The sequence below is a fragment of the Carcharhinus amblyrhynchos genome, chromosome 21 (assembly GCF_965287045.1).
Source record: "Carcharhinus amblyrhynchos chromosome 21, sCarAmb.v2.hapA, whole genome shotgun sequence".
NCBI classification, from domain to species: domain Eukaryota; kingdom Metazoa; phylum Chordata; class Chondrichthyes; order Carcharhiniformes; family Carcharhinidae; genus Carcharhinus; species Carcharhinus amblyrhynchos.
Window position 1 is genome coordinate 10,447,942 of NC_137344.1, and position 21,483 is coordinate 10,469,424.

Below are 21,483 nucleotides of genomic sequence, written 5' to 3' on the forward strand. Positions count from 1 at the left end.
CTTGGTGATAAGAATATATCATGCAGTCTTTTCAGCATATTGTTGTATATATCATTGTCACTGCCAAATCTCTCTCACATTTTAAATATCTCTGTTTATTGCCCGCGATGAGATTCTGGAGAAGAAACTGTCAATACAAACCAATTCATTTATTTATTAAGTGTCAGATTTTGACTTCAGTGATTTATATTTTCTTTTACACTCCATAACCTGTAGCCAGAGTTATATTTTCAGTCTGATCTAACCTAGACTGTAATGGGAAGGTAAAAAGGGTAAGTTCAGTTGTCAAATTTAGTGATCAAATATTAATCCTTGTTCGTGATCTGATAATAAGCCAACAGACTCCAGATAAATCTGGAGGTTGCACAATTGATTAGAAGGCGATAAGGTAGCCATGTCTCTGGATGCTTTTACAATCAGCAATTATGTAGTTAGCGTCATGGTAGATGATCATGCTATAGAGGCATAGAGATTTACAGCACGGAAACAGGCCCTTTGGCCCAACTTGTCCATGCCGCCCTTTTTTTAACCACTAAGCTGGTCCCAATTGCCCGCATTAGGCCCATGTCCCTCTATACCCATTTTACCCATGTAACTGTCTAAATGCTTTTTAAAAGATAAAATTGTACCTGCCTCTACTATTACCCCTGGCAGCTTGTTCCAGACACTCACCACCCTGTGTGTGAAAAAATTGCCCCTCTGAACCCTTTTGTATCTCTCCCCTTTCACCTTAAACCTCTGACCTCTAGTTTTAGACTCCTATACCTTTGGGAAAAGATATTGACTATCTAGCTGATCGGTGTCCCTCATTATTTTATAGACCTCTATAAGATCATCCCTGAGCCTCCTACCCTCCAGGGAAAAACAGTCCCAGCCTATCCAACCTTTCCTTATAATTCAAACCATCAAGTCCAGGAGCTTCCTAGTAAATTTTTTCTGTACTCTTTCTAGTTCAATAATTTCCTTTCTATAATAGAGTGACCAGAACTGTACACAGTATTCCAAACGTGGCCTTACTAATGCAATCTCTCCCGTGTCAATTGCTAAAATTCAACTCATTTGTCACTATGGTAGAATCATGAACCAGCCGTCATTTTTATAATTGCCTGCTCAGTAGTAATGGGAATAGTTTCATTCAAAACCATCATGAAGGTGATTTGTTTGGAATTAAGGTGGCTCTCCGCTGCTTTGGTAGGCATTCCTGACACCCAGGTGAGTGAAGATACGTTGACAGAGCAGAATGAGAAGAGCTATATACAAACCCCACTTAATCTCATCTCAAAATGAAGCTGGCAATGGGTGCAATGTTCCACCTTCTTTCAGAAGAATGAGTTTGCCTGTAAAACAAAGATGAATGTGGAGATTAGGCAGTTGGGGTTGAATTAAGATAAAAGTGAAAGGGTGGGATTTTCTAGTCACGCTTGGCCCCAAGACTGGAAAACCCCGCCCAAGATCAACGGACATTTGCATGTTCCGGTCTCACCTGCTACCGTTCCTGTGGTGGAAGGGGTGGAAGATTACACTCAATGTCCTTTTTTTCTGATTTATCCCAACAGTCAAACTAAAGCCTGGAATTAAGAGTCTACTGATAACCTTAAAACCATTGTCGATTGTTGTAAAACCCCATCTGGTTCACTAATGTCCTTTAGAGAAGGAAATCTGTTGGCCTTACCTGGTCTGGTCTACGCCCAGATTCACAGCAATGTGGTTGACTCTTAATTACCATTCAATTCAAGAGAATTTGGGGATGGGCAGCAAATGCTAGCCTTGCTAGCTCTGACTACACCCCATTATATCAACTCAGAGTCTAAAGCTAGGGACCCAGATTTTGGTCCAAGATTGAATGGATTTTTGATCTGCGCTATTGCCTCGGTTTTCAGGCTGTTAGCTGGTTCATTAAGTGGTAATCCTCATGGAGCCTCCCAGGGAACAAAACCACAACAGGAATCAGTTGCTGTTCTTAGCTGATCCCGACATGCAGCGATAACATCACGCACATGTCTGCAGCCCCTCTTAACATTGGCAATTTTGTACTCAGTGAAAAGTCAGTGCTTTTTATAAGTGGTTAAAGACCATAGTAATTATGAGAAAAATAAATCGCAAATGTGAGAAAAGGCGAAATCTAAAACAGAAAAAAGGAATGCACAGATTAAAGATATTAAGACTCTGGAGATGTATTTTGGCACGGTAGCACAGTGGTTAGCACTGCTGCCTCACAGAGCCAGGGACCCCGGTTCACTTCAGCCTTGGGTGACTGCCTGTGCGGAGTTTGCATGTTCTCTATGTATCTGCATGGATTTCCTCCAGGTGCTCCGGTTTCCTCCCACAGTCCAAAGATATGCAGGTTAGGTGGATTGGCCATGCTAAATTGCCCATTAGTGTCCAAAGACATGTAGGCTGGGTGCATTAGCCATGGTAAATGTGTGGGCTTATGGGGATAGGCAGAGTCTGGGTAAGATGCTCTTTTGGAGAGTTGGTGCAGAACTCAATGGGCTGAATGTGTGGGGTTATGGGGATACAGCAGAGGTGAGGGCCTGGGTAGGATGTTCTTTCAGAGAGTCACTGCAGAATCGCCTCCTTCTGCACTGTAGGGATTCTAAGAACTTAGCAAATAAAGGGCTTTCCTCTGTTAGTTTAATTATACTCTCAGTTAAATTTTTATCCCTTGTGCACCGCAAACCTTCACAAAACATCACTACATGCTGTGTGATTAATTATTATGTAAACGCTATCGATTAAATATTAATGTGACTAAGTCTCTATAAACACTATTTCACAACGGCCCCCTCTCCCCAACAAGCAAACTACCTGAGAGAGTATCAGTCAGTGGAGAGTATCAAATGTCCCCGTATCTCTCATACCGACACATATAAGTAATTAGCTAATGATTGTAGAGATTTAAATAAGTGAACAGCTGAATTATTTCACCATCCAGAACTCTGAATTAATGTTGCTAATTCAGACAAGATAAATGTTTCCAAGTAACATTCCAAACTTTCCTTTGATTTTGGTACAGTATTGTCTCTCTGCATTAATGTAGTTTTCAGTGCTTAGTTCAATGGCCAATGTGATCTGTAGGTAGAGCAAGAAATCTGTGGCCAGATCATCAAAAAGGCAACGTGATGACACAATGGTTAGTACTGCTGCCTCGCAGCGCCAGGGACCAAGGTTCAATTCCTGGCGTGGGTCACTGTCTGTGTGGAGTTTGCATGTTCTCCCCATGCCTGCGTGGGTTTCTTTTTGGTGCCCTCACAGTCCAAAACACATGCTAGTTAGGTTCATTGGCTATGCTAAATTCTCCTTCAGTGTACCTGAACAGGCGCCGGAGTGTGGCGACTAGGGGATTTTCACAGTAATTTCAATGCAGTGTTAATGTAAGCCTACTTGTGACACTAAAGATGTGCAGGTTAGGCTGATTGGCCATGTTAAATTGACTGTAGTGTCAGGGGGATTCGTAGGGTAAATATGTGGGGTTGCAGGAATAGGGCCTGGGTGGAATTGTGGTCAGTGCGGACTCGATGGGCTGAATGGCCCCCTTCTGCACTGTAGGGATTCTGTGATCCTGTAGGGAATCTATAATAAATAAACTTAAAACTTAACTCTTTTGTCATCACCTCCCTTCTGAAACTGGCCCTGCCACTGGTGCCCACGGCTTGTGAATGGATAAGTAAAACTTAGTTGAAGGTGAAAATTCTTCTGTTGTCCGTGGGTAACTTTGGGATTTATAGGAATTGCAGTTGGTGGCGGTTGCCTTCCTTTGTTCTGACTCTCTCATTCTTTACGATGTACAGGTCGCTGGGCGTAACTTTATGGGAGCTGTTTGAGTTCGGGAACCAGCCCTATCATCGGTGCTCGGATAAGGAGGTGCTTACGTATGCTATTAAAGAGCAGCAACTCAAACTGCCAAAACCCCTGCTGAACCTGCCACTCTCTGACCGATGGTAAGGCAACAGTTTGCATCTCTAGCTTCGCTGATGATTTAGATAACCAGTAACAGGGGGATATGGCCTTTAATGAAATGAATAAATGAATCCAGCCTAATCTTAACTTAGTGCAGATTCCCGTGCACAACAATCACCTTTATAAAAGCAAATTACTGCGGATGCTGGAATCTGAAACCAAAAGAGGAAATGCTGGAAAATCTCAGCCGGTCTGGCAGCGTCTGTAAGGAGAGAAAAGAGCTGACGGTTTGAGTCCAGATGACCCCAGAGGGACTTGAAACATCAGCTCTTTTCTCTCCTTACAGATGCTGGCAGACTTGCTGAGAACCATCTTTATAAATCACTGCAAAAAAGCATCAAGTAATTATACACATCCATTAGTATTAGAAGTCTATCAGCCATGTCTTTGCGCAATTATCATAAATTACCATCATTTGTAAATGATCGATAAACTGCTGTAGATTATAATTATGCTGTAACTTAAATGCATTTTTAACACCAGTCTTCATAATCATTTGAAAAGTAGATTCTGTTAATTTGTGCCGCCCTTTGCTTTTTCAAAATTGTACATTAGTCTAAAGATGGGAACTAATGACATTCTTTGCAGAAATGCGTAGACATTTAGTCATGTCATCGACCGAAGCTATTCCTTAAACCTCTTGTGTTGTGTTATAGGTACGAGGTGATGCAGTTCTGTTGGCTGCAACCAGAGCAAAGACCCACAGCAGATGAAGTCCATTTGCTCCTCAGTTATCTTTGTGCAAAAGCTTCCAGTGAGGCCGAGGAAGAGTTTGAGAAGCGCTGGAATGCAATGAAACCGAGTGGCTCGAGTACCAGCCACACCGCTGAAGTCTCGTCCTTTCCACTCCTGGAGCAGTTTGGAACGGATGGGTTTCACACTGAGGTGGACGATGTGTTGACGGTCACTGAGACCAGTCAAGGCCTTAACTTTGAGTACAAGTGGGACCACACGCAAATGGATAATTTTCCACCGTCCTCCGCGGGGCTGGGCCACGGCAGCGCCCAGTACCAGGAAATCTACTTTCCGAACAGTGCGTCGGGAAGGCTAAGTTTGAGTGTTTCCCCTGTCTCCTCAAACTCCTTCTATGAATCCAAGCAGCAGTCTAACATTCCGCAGAATCTGCAGCCTCCTGGTGTTGTGCCGGTCATTAGTGCGCACAGCCCTTCAGTAACTGGAGAATATTACATACGTATAGAGGAACCCATTGAATGTAACATGGATCTGGACTATACGATGTGCTCCTATAGCCCTGAGTATGATGCAAGCTTACAGGTGGAGTCATCTTCTTGGCAAGGAAGGGACACTGTCGATGACTGTGAGAACAGCCCAACCATCTCCCTAACCATGGAACCTCTCCTGGGCCAGGTGTCTTCGATGCCCCAAGATTCCTGGGAAGACAGCCAGTACTTCAGCAAGAATAAGAGCCAAACTTACTATGAACATTTCACAGTGGATGATGCGAATCAATATTTGTTAAAGAATTACTCTGAAAGTAGTAACGATTGGAAAATCCACAGCCCTGGAGAAAACAGTGGCGAGGACCCTATGGGAATATCTCCTTTGGTAACGAGTACCTTCAGAGATTCTTGTTCTTTACTTGTATCCTCTTACGATGAACTGGATGAGGCTGAGTCAAATAAAACCTGCCAACTACCTGCTGCTGAAGAGTTTAAATATTCTGCGCAATCTGTAAATACAACATTACATTCAGTCGATGATTTGGACGCTGTGAAAACTCTTGCAGTCGGTGACCCCTCACAGATAAACGTTCCAGCCAAAAAGGTTACAGCACTATCTACAAGGACATTCTTGACCGAAGATAAAAGCCTATTGCCCTCAGAGATAAAATCATGGGCGTCCAATAGCTTCTTGAGTAACAACAGGATGGATTTAACCAAACAACCTCAGGAGCAGGAAACTAAAGGCACTGAATTCTTTTGTGGAAAGCTCCCGATGGAATTTTCGGAACTAGACTCGTCCAAGCTGGGGAATGTCGCCCCGCTCCCTTTCCCCCACACAGTCGATGCACACAGCTCCAGGGTGGGCCATGCTGCTGAAGCAGAGAGTGGGAGCTGTAACTGGAGGGCAAAGGGCAAAGAGGTCAGCCAGGAGGGTCAAAGTTTTGATCAGCCGTTCTCCGTCACTGAGGAGAAGGATGGGCTTTTTACCACTTTATATCGAGTAAGCCAGCAGGAGGGCAATCCGAGTCTCATTTCAGATAGATTGCAAGCTTCACGAAGTGACGAGCTTGTTGACCCGTTACTGGGCGTGGCCGTGAAGGGCTGCGCTCTTGGTGACTATGGCAAAACCAGGGCCCAGGCTGAGGGGAGTGAAGTAAGTTTGCCGGGACAGGATGTGGACGGAGCCAGTATGAATGATCAGCTGGAAGTCATTGTTCAAGAGACTAATCCATTAAAGAATGATAGAGAAGGGGTTCACAGTCCCACCCAATTGCAGATTGAAGCGGAAACTAGAGATAGCAACACCGTCCATTCAGAACTGGAAATGGTCGATGATCCGTACCCAGTGCAAGCTGCAGCAAGAGACTCGACAAGTTCGTCCCAGTTCGAAACGGCCGATAAGAGTGAAAATTGCCTTTCACCTGATATCGAATTGAAGGACCCTGATAGCTCTCCTGTAAAGACCCTGTCCAGTATAAGCTTCACTGAAACTGATGTGTGCAGCGATGAAGATGAAACTGATATCACTTCCGGAATATTCACAGATCTAACCCAAGACTATGAGAATAGTGACATTGTCCTCTCTCACAAATCTCTGCAGAAACTGGTGGGGACGCCAGATTCACTCGAGTCGCTTGACATCCCATCGACAACCAGTTCCTGCGAAATGTACAGTCCGACGTCACACTACTCATCGCTCCAACCTAAGGCTGCTGACAGTGGCTACGACACGGAGAATTTTGAGTCCCCCGAATTTGTCTTGAAAGAGCCAGTCGAACAGAAGGACCCTGAGCTGTTCACCAAAATAAGCAAAGCCGGTAACGTTACGGTGATGAAGGTGGGCAGCAGCGATGACGCGGAAATGTCACATGACTCCGAATCACAGCCCATTGATGAAAAGAATCCCTACAGGGACTCGGCATACTTCTCGGATTATGATGCCGAGTCAGAAAGGTGTCAAACCTTAGATTCGGAAAAAGATGATCTGATGCAGGATGACGTTGACCTAATGGAACTGAGTGAAGAACGCCTTGCAAAGACTCCTGCACGGCAGAATGAATGTACGCATCTCAGCACTTCAGAGCAGCTAGATGCTGACCTGAAGCAAACTGGAAGCTTGACGAGTACAGGTAGAAATTTAGAGCATTGCAATCTGATCCAGTTTGATCCTGCAGACAGCTTGGTAAGCAGCACAAAGGGCTTCTCCGCAGATGTTTCCATTCTCATTGAGAAAGAAGTCACCCCAACATTCAGTAACTCAGAGGCAGTTGCGTTGACTGAAACAGAAAATGAGCAGACGGCAAAGTTAAGAAGTCCTGTAACAAATGAGGGGTTTTGTGACCAGGACTTAGAAATTGAGAGTGAGAAAAAAGCACTTCAAGCTGACTATTTTGTTTGTAGACAGACATTGGAGGAAGCAGGTTGCTCTAATTCGATAGACAAGGATGAATTTGTGCAGAGCAATTATAATTCAGAGGATCTTCTGGTAAAGAAACAGGTATCTTTACATAAGAAGGGGTGCCTTCACAAAACGTCAGGTTGCATCTTTGATGGGACAGAGTTAATACTGGAAGAGCAGCTATCTGAACAAGATAGTGATGCAGTTGGACTTCAATGCACTGATTCTGAAATGAGGAAATTCCAGCCGTATTCTTTGAACATTGAAGAAAAGTTGGAGAGCTGCATTGTTCCCAAAATCCAGTCCGTTCAATTGTCATTAGAGCTTCCTTCACTGGGCCTTAAGAAGGAGTCCCGACAGGCTTTCGATGGGGAGGAAGGAGATGAAGAAGATGAGGACGATGATGAAAGCGATGACTCCGATGAGGAACTTGGCATCTATAACATTCAGGAGCACAGTGAAGAGAGTGAGGAGGAAATTCCCACTGTTCCAATTATTGTAACAGAGAAAGATGATGGGAAGAATCTGAGAAGCCTTCTAAAGTTGCCGAATTTGGTGTGCGAGGCCTTTTGTGATGATCTTGACCGAAAGAAAAAAGCGGTGTCTTTCTATGATGACGTCACCGTCTATCTGTTTGACCAGGTACAGAGGATCCGAAACCATTTTGTTTTATTTTAATAGATTGATGTCCCTGCTTAGATAGTAAGTTATCTAATCAGCCATCAAGCACAAATTAATGTCTATCAGAATGTAAAATAAGACTAATCCAAAGCACAATTTCAAGATGAACCACAACTTTAAGATGAGGTGACTTGTGGATATAAAACTTAGCATGTGCCTAACACCAAAAAGCACTTCATGCAAGCTTTGAAGAATACTGGATATGGTTTTCTCAGTAAGGTAATGGAAGCAAAATCCCACCAACCATTTAAAGGACAGATGGGTGCTTTAATTGAGGGGAGTCCAATTTTCTCAGGAAAGATGCATTTAATTGGCCAAGTAGCTTCTGCTGCTTATCTCCCAGACATAGACAAGAGGGCAAAATCTCAGAACAAAGGGGCACCAATTTAAGACTGGGATGAGGAGAAATTTCTTCTCTCAGAGGGTTGTGAGTCTTTGGGAATCCTTCTCACAGAGCTGGCACCCTCTCACTGCCCACTGAGCGCCCTGGCACAGCCCACCGGGCACCAGGCAGTGTCAAAGGAGTGGGGTCTGAGGGGGGGGGGTCATTAGGTGGGGTGGGGTGGCACTGCAGAGGCCCCGCTGCCACTCTGCTGGCAAGCGGTGTGGGAGGGAGGCAACCATTTGAGAAGTGGGGGCGGGGAGGGCAATCAGTCTGGGTGGCTGGGGTGGCAATATTTTCAGGCGGGATGGGGCTTGCAATCAGCTGCGGGCCCCAGCAATAGCTGAGGGTAGTTGCTGGGCTGAGGCCAACAGCAACAAGTAGAGAGGCCTGTTAGGTTTCTCTCTCTCAGACCTGTCAGGCCTTTGCTGGTTGCCATTGCAAATGTGCAGCCACAGAGGTCTGCACATGCGCAATGGTGCCCTCTACTGCCACAGCAGGCTTGCAGGCAATTTAAGCCCCACCCCTTCCCCCATAGGTGGATTGGCCATACTAAATTGCCCCTTAGTGTCAGGGAGATTAGCGAGTTAAATAAATGGATTTATGGGCATAGGGCCTGGGTGGGATTGTTGTCAGTACAGATTTGATGGGCCAAATAGTCTCCTTCTGCACTTTAGGAATTCTGTCGATTCTATGATTATTATTGTCATTTGTATTTGTATACAGTGTAAAGTATGATTTCTTGAGTGCTATACAAACAAAGCATACCGTTCACAGAGAAGGAAAAGAGAGAATGCAGAATGTAGTGTTACAGTCATAGCTAGGATGTAGAACAAGATAGGTCCATTCAGAAGTCTGATGGCAGCTGGGAACTAGCTGCTCTTGAGTCGGTTGGTATGTGTCCTCGGACTTTTGTATCTTTTTCCCGACAGAAGAAGGTGGAAGGGAGAATGTCCAGGGTGCGTGGGATCCCTAATTATGCTGGCTTCTTTTCCGAGGCAGGGGGAAGTGTAGACAGAATTAATGGATGGGAGGCTGGTTTGCATGATGGACTGGGCTACGTTCACAAATCTTTGTGGTTCCTTGCGGTCTTGGGCGGAGCAGGAGCCATACCAAGCTATGATACAACCAGAAAGAATGCTTTCTATGGTGCATCTGTAAAAGTTGGTGAGAATCATGGAGCTGTGATCCCTTGTTCATGATCCCTCAGCTAACCAAGTATTGATATTCAATGCTGTTAATGCACGTGCTGTCATAGAATTTCTAACCTGGTTCAGTTTATTTCCATTTTAACATGGTACAATCAGACTTACTTGACATTGTGCAATATTAAAGTGTAGATTTCATTTTGCAGACTGTCTTGTCAATTGCTGAATATTTAAACATTGCAATATTTCGTCACAGATATTTTAAATGAAAACAATCTATTATTTTAAGAATCTTGCATTTCTGTGCATATGTGTCCTTATGGTTATACAGTTTTTTTTTAATCATTCATGGGACATGGGCACCACTGGCTGGCCAGCATTTATTACCCATCCCTAGTTGCCCTTGGAGGGCAGTTGAGAATCAACCACATTGCTGTGGCTCTGGAGCCACATGTAGGCCAGACCAGGTAAGGACGGCAGATTTCCTCCCATAAAGGGTATTAATGAACCAGATGGGTTTTTCCAACAATCAACAATGGTTTCACGGTCATCGGTAGATTCTTAATTCCAGATATGTTTTATTGAATTCAAATTCCACCACCTGCTGCGGCGGGGTTCGAAACCAGGTTACCAAAACATTAACTGAGTTTCTGGATTAATAATCTAGTGATAACACCACTAGGCCATCGCCTCCCTTAATGGTCTGTAATACTATAGAAACATCTCTGAGTGCAGAAACCACTGTCCCTTCAACCAGTCACATCTCTAAGATTCAACTGATCAGATCTCAAAGGCAATGATCCATTTTCCAGTGGGTTTTTAATGCTTGGATTCTAATTCTAATGGCCCAGGTTTGGTCACCTGCTTTGCAGCATTAGTTTGTAGGTTTCCATGTTGGAAAACTTGCTTTAACAGGAGGACCATAGTTAGATGATCATAATAAATAGCAGAGCAGGCTTGAAGGGCCAAATGGCCTACTCCAGCTCCTATTTTCTATGTTTCTATGTGTCTTTGGGAAATGTACTGCCTGTGTTTGCAGTTGGGTTAAAAAATGTTCAGGTTTAAACTGGAGAGGTGGCTGAAAGAAAAGAGGTATGGGAACAGGGTGGATAAATGCGATTCGAACATTCTGTCTCCTTCCTGTGTTAGCACATACTGAACCTCCCGATGCCCACAGGAAGACATCTTCCCCGCTGACACTTAAAGCACCCTGTTGACACTGGACCTCACAAAACCAATCTGTCTGAAATCCCATTGCCCCTTCTGAAAGCCTCCCTCCCCCCCGCTACGAATGGACGACAGCCCTTCCTCTCTATGGCTCACCTCCTGACCCATCTCAAACCTACCCAAGTGCAATCTGCCAATCGCCATAACTGGTGAAGTCCCCGGTTTCAGCCTCCCACAGAAAGCCAAGGCTACCCCTCAACCATTCGGGAATGGGACGGGGAAGATTTGGCCACTTCCACAAGTGGAACACGAGAAACAGCTCAAACTACGACCATCGCCCAGATGCTGAACATCTTATGTTTCTCCCGGGTGCCCGGGAAACTAGTGGCATCAGATTTAACTGCCATTAAATTGGGAAGATGGGATGCATTTGGATGGTCCAGGGGAGGGTTGATCCTATCAGCCTCCTGCCAAGTTAATTCATTAAAATCGTCCCCTACATTACTGAATTCAGATTTCACAAGTTCCTGCGGTAAAACTGCTTTAGATGTGTTAAAGTGGAATGATATGTAATGTAACCACAGAAACACTGAAAGGCAAAGTATAGATAGATAGCTAGGGGATGAAAAGTTACAGGGGATCGGCAGGAACGTGGAGTTGACATTACAATCAGATCAACCATAATCTCCACACTGTCTGTGAGGAGTCTGCACGTTCCTCCTGTGTCTGTGTGGGTTTTCTCCAGGTGCTCCAGTTTCCTCCCACAGTCCAAAGATGTGTGGGTTAGAGACATTGTTCATGTTAAATAAATTGCCCCTTATTGTCCTGGAAAACATAGGTTAGAGGGATTAGCAGGGTAAATATGTGGGATTACGGGGATAGAGCCTGGATAGGATTGTTGTCAGTACAGACTTGATGGGCCGAATGGCCTCCTTCTGCACTGTAAGTTTTCTATGACCTTATCTGCCCTGGGTGATCCATTCCTGATGGCATCTTAACCATTCACTCTGCTAGAGCTGATGCCTGGATTGTTAACCTCAATATTGACCTATAACTGCTTCCCTAACCATAGAATATATAGAGGCAATCTCTTCCAGTTATAATGACAATACCATTACAATCAGGTGATCTGTTTTGCCTCATTCATCCAACTGCCCTCTCAGAAGATACCTGGACCTTATTTAGCCTGGAAAATAAGCACTGAATGATAATTGTGTAAACAAATTAACAATTCACAAGGCGATGGCCTAGTGATATTATCATCAGATTATTAATCCAGAAGCTCAGCTAATGTTCTGGCAACCCGGGTTCGAATCCTGCCATGGCAGGAATTAGGAATCTACTGATGACCATTGTTGGAAAAATCTATCTGGTCCTTTAGGGAAGGAAATCTGCCATAGTTACCCAGTCTGGTTTACATATGACTTCAGAGCTACAGCAATGTGGTTGACTCTCAACTGCCCTCTGAATAAGAGCAACTAGGGATGGGCAAGAAATGCTGGCCAACTGGCAACACCCATATCGCACAAATGAAAAAAAGTAACATATTACCTCCCTACCTCACTTTCCAATCTCACTTATCCAGACAAACACAAAATCAATAGCCTACACCTTAGGAAAGCCTTCTCCCCATTGGCTGATAGTGCAACCGCCCACACCTTTTACTTCAGGGTTGAGCTCATCTTAAGGTTGGTATCCAACAGCTTAATGTAGAACAGATGCATTCACAATTGACCAAAAAAGCCCCTGCTGGTAACTGCACCCTTTGTGCCCTCTGATGTTGTGCCCAGTTGTCCTGTGCTCTCCCATCCATTCCCTGCCACAGCTCTCCACCTCAGTACTAACTCCAGCTGTGTCCCAGTCTTTTGCTTGCTTCCTTCCAGAGCTCCTTCCTGGGAAAGAGTCCGCGCCGGACACTGGCAAACGTACTGGAGTATCCTCAAATGTCTTCTTATTTTGTTCCAGGAAAGTCCAACGGGTGAACTAAGTGAGCAGAACATTCCGGAAGTTGACCCAACGTTTCAACACCATCCTGAACACTCGCAAAGCAGAAGCACCGGCGTTTCCACGGCAACAGAGAGACAGAATTCCTCCAACAGTTCATCGGACGGAAACTTCCCTGAAGAAAGTAATCTGAATTTCATAAGCAGCTCCCAGTTTGAAGTGATACGTTCACAATGTGCTGCAGATTGAGAAAGATTCAATTCTGCTCCATCATTGATAGAAGAATTTTGCAGACATTACCTGATAGGCACTGTATAGAATCTGGGAGCCCAGAGCAAGTATGTGCAGCACCATTGTAAATATTAGTGAAAATCCCCTCAGATCATCTTTCCAACTGAATCCTAAACACATTTTTATGCTGCTGCATAGATAGATGAGAGAAAGATTTATCTTGTAGTTTCTCCAAGTATCCATATTATTGGCATATTCATAAAATCATAGAAACACACAGATACCCTTCAGCCCGTTGGGTCCATTAGAAACTGCTAAACTCCCACGTAATCCCATCTGCCAGCACTTGGCCCATAGCTCTGAATGTTATGACGTGCCAAGTGCTCATTCAGATGCTTTTTAAAGGGTGTGAGGCACTCCTGCCTCTGCCACCCTCCCAGGCAGCGCATTCCAGACCATCACCACCCTCTGGGTAAAAAAGTTTTTCCTCTCATCCCTGCTAAACCTCCTGCCCCTCATCTTGAACCTATGTCCCCACATCACTGACCCTTCAACTCCGGGGAACAGCTGCACCTTCTCCACTCTGTCCATGTCCCTTATAATATTGTACACTTCAATCAGATGGCTCCTTCAGCCTCCTCTGCTCCAAAGAAATCAATTCAAGCCTATACAACCTCTCTTCATAACTTAAATGTTCCAAGCCATGCAGCATCCTGGTGAATCCCCTCTGCACCCCCTCCAGTGTGATATTGATAGACTAGGTGAATGAGCAAAACTTTGGCAATGGATTTCAATCTAAGCAATTCGAGGTTATTCATTTTGGACTGAGAAAGGACAAATCACAGTATGTTCTAGATGTTCTGAAGTAGATCTTCAAAGAGACTTGAGGGTTCAGGTGCATAGATGACAGAAAATAATCAAGAAGGCTAATAAAATGCTGGTCTTGATATCTCGAGAATATAAGGATACACAAGTTATGCTGCAGCTATACAAAACCTGGTTAGACCTCACTTGGAGTAGTGTGATCTGGGCTCCTTAGGAAGGATGTGTTGGTTTTGGAGACAGTGCAGTGTCAGTTTACAAGAATGATGTCTGGATTTAAGGGGTTTAATTATGAGGAGAGATTACATGAATTAGATCTTTTTTCTCTAAAATTTAGAAGGTTAAGGGATGATTGATCAAAGTCTTTAAGACACTAACAGGAAAAGACAGGGAAGATAAAGAGAAATTATTTCCACTGGTGAGATTCTAGAATTAAGGGGCAGAGTCTAAATATTAGGGCCAGAGCATTCAGGAGAGATGTTAGGAAGCACTTCAACACAAACGATGATAGAGGTTTGGAACTCTCTTCCACAAAGAGTAGTTGATACTAGATCTATTGCTATCTATAAATTTGAGATACACAATCTTTTGTTAAGCAAAGGTATTAAGAGATTTGGCCTAAGGGCAGGTATTTGGAGTTAGGCCACAGACCAGCCATGATCTCATCAAATGGTGGAACAGGCTCGATGGGCTAAATAGCCTACTCCTGTTCCTGTGTTTAAAGTATGTTTACAATCATATCATCATTCTGAGAGTTACCATTGGCCAGAAACAGAACTGGCTAACCAAGTAAATACAATGGCTACCAGAGTAAGTCAAAGACTGGGAATCCAACAGCGAATAACTCTCCTCTTGACTCCCCAAATCCTGTCCACCATCTACATGTCAGGAGTGTGATGTAACATTCTCCACTTACCTGGCTGAGTGCAGCTCCAACAACACTCAAGAAGTTCATCAACACCACCCAAGAAAAAGCAGCTCCCTTGATTACTACCATGCTAAATTCTCCCTCAATGTACCCGAACAGGCACTGGAGTGTGGCAACCAGGGGATTTTCACGGTAACTTCATTGCAGTGTTAATATAAGCCTACTTGTGACACTAATAAATAACCATAAACTAATTTCATAAGACAAGGTTTTCTTTCATTTTCCTGCATAGTACTGTGTCTGCCCTGTTCATCTATCAATGTCTTCCAGCAATCTTTCAGTCTCCCTGTCACAATTTCCAAAACCTCCCAATTCAGTGTTATGAAAAAATGTCAATGTTGTTCCTTTGTTTTTTGAGGCTGGGTCATTGGCACCAAAACAGTGTAGAACGCCAGCAACCCCACACTTTCCCAGTCTGAGGAACCAGGTTTCTGCCTTCCAGCAATCTCACTGCCAGTGTGGATAAATTCTCTTAGACCTGTGCCTCATTTATTCTCTGGTGGACAACCTTTTTGAAATCCAAATATACCACATCCACTGCTTTCCCTTAACTCTCTGTTTTTCCCAAACAAATTCTATGAGGTCTGGTGTGGTACACAGGAGACAACAAGTCAATTGTGACTCGCACTCTTTGTTACAGCAGCTTCTGTCTAATCCTCCCATTGTTAAATATCTCTCACTGTGACCACATCCCATACATCCCTGTGCTGTAGCCTACCCATGGTTGCCCGCTGCTGGATCTTGCCTGTTGCAGCAAATGTACAGGTGCTGAAAATGTGTTTATCACAGCAAGTATCCTCCTGGGACCCTGGTGTTTCCTTCCTTCTGTTGATGCATAGTTACAGTTTTGACTTGTGTGATGCCAGCATGGAGCTTTTCCCACAAGGAGCATCCATCAGGAAATGATGCAAGTAGCTCATAATGTTCTGTCTAGACTGAAAATCATAGAATGTGTGTGTCAGATTTAATGCTATGCACATCCAGGAAATTCTTTCCTTTATAAAGTTTACTGCATGAGTTCACTAAGAAAAATAAATAGTCAGCCAATTACAAAAGTTGACCTTCTGAATGAGTTGGTTCAACTGGATGATTGTAATTCTGACTACAAAGCTACTCACTTTTAAATATAAATAATTAATTTATCAACCTTTATTTATCTTTTCTCTTGTGTTTCCATGTGCATCAGGTGGAGGCTTTGAGTGGGATGATGATTTTCCTTTAGTGTCAGTGAAATCATCCTTAGTGGCAGAAGGTTCCTCTTTGGTATCTGAAGCTGCTTCCAGCGCTGTTCCCACAGGACCAGAGGAAAATCAGATGCAGATAACACGGTTCTCCCGTTTCACTGTCTCGCCTGCCACCGTCTCCAGGTTCTCAATTACACATGTATTGGACTCAGAGATTGGCTCAGTTGGAGGTAAGCGAAAGCTTCTTTAATCAACTTTGCCACTCTGTGGCTTTTGCAAAGTGAGCAACACTGGGAGATTTCAACAATCCTTCTCTAAAAAGATTAGCATTTCAAAAGTGCAATTCCGCACTCGCCGTTTCTTTATTTTACAATGGTGACTGCATTCCAAATATTCCTGGAGGTCTTATCAATGATTGCCCCACGCTGCAGCCAACATACCAATCCTTGTGGTAGACCATAAGACCATAAGGTACAGGAGCAGAATTAGGCCATTCGGCCCATTGAGTCTGCTCCGCCATTCAATCATGGCTGATACGATTCTCATCCCCATTCTCCCGCCTTCTCCCCATATCCCTTGATCCCCTTATTGATTAAGAACCTATCTATCTCTGTCTTAAAGACACTCAATGATCAGACCTCCACAGCCCTCTGTGGCAATGAGTTTCACAGATTCACCACCCTCTAGGAATTGAAGAAATTCCTCCTCGTCTTGGTTTGGTTCTGAGATCGTGCCCTCACGTTCCAGTTTCTCCCAACAGTGGAAACACCCTCTCCATGTTCACTCTGTCCAGGCTTCTCAGTATGCTGTAAGTGGATGTCCTGCCTTCAGAAAGCAGAAAAGACCCATTATTTAATTGGACGCTGCCTGACTATCAACCGAACAGCCTCTCTCTTCCCATCTTCAATATTTTCATATCTGGTAAAGAGAAATGTTCAAAGTTTTTTTTTAAACTATCTTTTTCAATGTTCCAGTTTTTCTCTGGGGCTGCGCACAGCAGTGTCTTGGAGCTTGATCAACTAATGGGAACTCCAGGCCAATCCTGGAGGGTTGGCAACTCTAGGTCAATGGCTGTTGAGTGTTTTAGGATATCATAAAAGCAGTATACAAACCTATGCTCTGTATTTCCTTATCATAAAAAATGCCGCACTATCCTTGTTAGAGAGATGGCTTCACATTCGCCTCAGCTGCCCTATTCTGATCCTGAATAGTCCAGGTTTTGAATTGAACAAGCTTTTCCTTGCTTAGGCAGGAGATAGAGTCATAGAATCCCTACAGTGCAGAAGGAGGCCATTTGGCCCATCAGGTCTGCACCGACCACAATCCCACCCAGGCCCTATCTCTGTAACTCCACATATTAACCCTGTTAATCCCCTGACACTAGGGTGAATTTAATATGGACAATCAACCTAACCTGCACATCTTTAGACCATGGGAGGAAACCGGAGCACCTGGAGGAAACTCACGCAGACACAGGGAGAACGTGCAAACTCCACACAGATCATGACCCAAGGCTGGTGCTGTAAGGTAGCAGTGCTAACCACCGTGCCACTGTGCTGCCCCAATGTAATTGACTACTGTGGATCCTCTTGTGTTTGTTTCGTAGTGAGTCCCAGCATGTGGGGAGATAATGGCACAGCGGTAATCTCACTAGGCTTGTAATCCAGAGGCCTGGGTAATGTCCTTGGGGGCAAGGGTTCAACTCCCACAAAAGCAGTTTGCAGAATTTGAATGCAATTAATAACCTGGAATTTAAAGCAGGTTTCAGTGATGATGACCACACAACCATTGCTGATTGTTATAAAAGCCCATCTGGTTCACTAATGTCCTTCAGGGAAGGAAATCTGCCATCCTTACCCTGTGATTCCAAATCCACTGCAATTTGGTTGACTCTCAACCGCCCTTGAAATGGATGAGCAAGCCACTTGGTCCCAAAAACGTTGAGGGATGAGGCAACAACTGTTGGCCTTCCCAGGAATGCCCACATCCTGCAAAAGAACAAACAGTATGGAGGGATGGGGTCCTCTGATTTCACTGCATCCCTCTCCCCCACCCCATCCCATTCTACTCAAGTGATTCACCACTGGCCCCCTCAAATAAACTGACTCTCTCGAAAGAATTTACTATATTCTTAGAACACACTCAGAGGTTCATATCAATGTGAATTCTTATCTCAACTTGTTTAAAGTTTATTTATTAGTGTCTTATGAAATTAGTTTATGGTTATTTATTAGTGTCACAAGTAGGCTTACATTAACACTGCAATGAAGTTGCTGTGAAAATCTCCTGGTTGCCACACTCTGGCACCTGTTTGGGTACACGGAGGGGGAATTTAGCATGGCCAATGCAACTAACCCGCTCATCTTTGGATTGTGGGGAAAACTGGAGCACCCAGAGGAAACCCATGCAGACACGGGCAGAATGTACAGACTCCACACAGACAGTGACTCAAGCTGGGAATCAGACTTTGGCCCCTGGTGCAGTGCTAACTCTGCATGGCCACTGTGCCGCCCTGTGTGTGAACAAGGCTAGATTTTGAAAAAGTACCTTTCATTGTGTAAACTTGCCCAGTTCAAATCTTCTGACTTCTGATCTGAGTTTCCCAGCTTTACTCATCCATGAATTGTGGGTGGCACAGTGGTTAACACTGCTGCCTCACAGCACCAGGGACCTGGGTTTGATTCTCAGCTTGGGTCACTGTCTGTGCAGAGTCTGAATGTTCTCCCTGCGTCTGTGTGGATTTCCTCCGGGTGCTCTGGTTTCCTTCCACTGTCTGAAAGATGTGCTGGTTAGGTGCATTGGCCAAGTTAAATTCTCCCTCCGTGTACCTGAAGAGGCACCAGAGTGTGGCGACTAGGGAATTTCACAGTAACTTCATTGCAGTGTTAATGTAAACCTACTTGTAACATTAATAAATAAATTTTAAATGTTAACTTTACAGCTTCACGGGGATTAAAGTTTAAATTTTTTTTATTAGTGTCACAAGTAGGTTTACATTAACACTGCAATGAAGTTACTGTGAAAATCCCTAGTTGCCACACTCTGGTGTCTGTTTGGGTACACGGAGGGAGAATTTAGCACGGCCAATGCACCTAACCAGCACATCTTTTGGATTGTGGGAGGAAACTGAAGAAATTTGCGCGGACACGGGAGAAGGTTCACAGACAGTATCCTAAGGTGGAATTGGACCCGGTTCCCTATTGCTGTGAGGCAGCAGTGCTAACCGTTGTGCCACCTTGTCGCCTCAATACAATTGACTTAGCAATTGAATTTTAATGTTTTTTCAAGATCCTCCTCTTGCAACATAGTCAGGCATTGGGAAATGTAACAGCACCAATCCATCAAGTTCCTGGCTCAGTGTGCTATTTACTTCAGTTGGTGAGGTCAGCATTCCTTGTTCATTAAACTGGCGGTAAGATGCAGCTCCAGAGTGTGTCTGCAGAAACTCTGTGCGAACATGTGTGCACACGTACCTATCCATCCTTGCCCATGTTGTGATGCCCATTTCTGTAATGTGTGTGATCTTCCAGATTGTTAAAAGGTGAGTTGGGACCATTATAACCATTGACGCACTTGTAGCAGACTCAGGCCAGTGTGCACATTGATTCAATTTATCTTGTAAATTGAGTTTGTATCTATATATGCCCTGTTTGTGAACAGAATTGCAACTCACCTGATGAAGGGGCAGTGCTCCGAAAGCTTGTGGCTTCTGCTACCAAATAAACCTGTTGGACCTTAACCTGGTGCGAGACTTCTTACTGTGCTTTCCTACATTGCAACAGTGGCTGAACTCCACTGTGTGACATCCCATCACTAATGCCTCTATTTTTCCTGAATTTTTTTGCAGGCAGGATTGAGGAGGATGAAAGGGAATGACTCACACAGGCCAGAGCTGGAATTTTATTTTATTTTTTGGGAAAAAAAAGCAAAAGGACAAGATCTGACAGAGAGAAAAAGAGAATCGCAAATGAATGTTTCGCTCAATGACTTTAAAATTGCTTTGAATTGTTGGACAATTTGATTGCGAGTTTTGGCTGCTAGCGCAAATGGACGCACTTGTTACAACACCTGTGGTGGTTAAAGTTGCTGTGCAATTCACAAATCTCCTCCTCGTGGGCACCCTCCCCTTACCCAGCCGATGTGTATTTAATCAGGATTGCGTGGGGATCACTGCAAGCAAATGTGATGGCCATTTCAATTCCAGCGCCCAAAGCCACTGGGGCAGATTACCACTGAAGGGAAAAAAGATTTATCGTACAGAGGAGACTACACCACACCACACATGTCGCAAGCCCACCGCAGTGAGAATCTGCTATCTCCCGGGCAAAGCAACTGTGAAGGTTTCATGGGAAAATAGACACTGCAGACTGTTCGGGGTCCATTTGTAACGAACCACATTTTTGCAAATAACGCCACCCGCTTAAATAGTTCTCATCTGCTCGGGCATCTGACAGAAGTGCTTGGACGAAGTTGGCTCACTAAATCTGTCTCTGCCCACGTCACACCGTACAAATGTCGTACCATTGAAGATGCTTCTCAGTATTCAAGTCCACAGTATTTAGTGTTTCCGCGTTTGATATTGAATAGTGTAGAAAAATCAGTCAAACTGCAATCTCTATACTATTTTTGTAAAACCATTCAGACTACTGATGAATATATTGTAAATGTTGCCAAAGAGATGTAAAAATTGTGCAGCTCCTAGCTACATTAGTTGCTACCTGTATGGCTTTAAGCTATTGTGTCATAGTACAGATTTTAAAGAAAAGGAGATGCTTGCTGAGTATGTAGCAGTTTTTTGCCTCTCTCATCAAGCTATACAGACGCAACATTTAATTATATTTAAAAAAAAAGACCAATTGCATGAAGCCAGTGAGCAGGGCTGTCTTTTAAATGTTACAGCTGTTAGTACTTTGTATAAATGATCAATACGGGTCATTACTGCTCTTCAATGTTTATTTCCATTTAGCTAGCAGCATGTGGTTTAAATCGCCAGACTAATAAACTTTTTACAATATCTTACATTCTTTTTTTTCGTTTCCTGCCTGGCCCTTTCTCTGCTGGACAGGATATATCTCTTCCTCCCGCCCCCCTCCTCTTTTACATCTCTGTTCCCTTCTACAAAGGTTCTCCCTCGGTCATTCTGCACCAGTCCCTGATAACAAGATGACCCGGGGGTAATTTAAACCCCGTCACGGTGAAACTCTTGGAGTTTCCACAGAGAAGTGGACGGAAGCACAGGATTTGAACCCAGGGCGCTGGTAAGATTCCCATGTGATAAAACAGAATTGGATTAACTCTAGTCACCCGAAGCAAAGGTCTCTAATTACTGCCGACAGTAACTGTCTTTGTGCACTGCAGGAAATGTTCTTGATGGGATAGAAAGAGAATTGAGCAAATTGCAGAATGCAACTTATAAAACGCTCGTTTCTCTTTTGGGATTCCTATATAAACAGA

The 21,483-nt window shown here is 44.0% G+C and overlaps 1 protein-coding gene across 5 annotated transcripts in view; it reads left to right on the forward strand.

Moving 5' to 3' along the window:
* aatkb (apoptosis-associated tyrosine kinase b) overlaps positions 1-21,016 on the forward strand; it is a 301,371-nt gene extending 280,355 nt beyond the window's left edge. For 4 of the 5 annotated variants that reach the window (XM_080209476.1, XM_080209474.1, XM_080209475.1 and 1 more), the window contains 5 exons: positions 3,792-3,941; positions 4,617-8,184; positions 12,886-13,048; positions 16,032-16,259; positions 19,877-21,016. In XM_080209476.1, coding sequence (XP_080065602.1) covers positions 3,792-3,941; positions 4,617-8,184; positions 12,886-13,048; positions 16,032-16,259; positions 19,877-19,905 — 4,138 coding nt within the window. In that variant the 3' untranslated portion in view covers positions 19,906-21,016. The remainder of the gene's footprint in view (positions 1-3,791; positions 3,942-4,616; positions 8,185-12,885; positions 13,049-16,031; positions 16,260-19,876) is intronic. The other variant, XM_080209478.1, reaches the window with a different exon arrangement.
* The last annotated feature ends 467 nt before the right edge of the window (positions 21,017-21,483 follow it).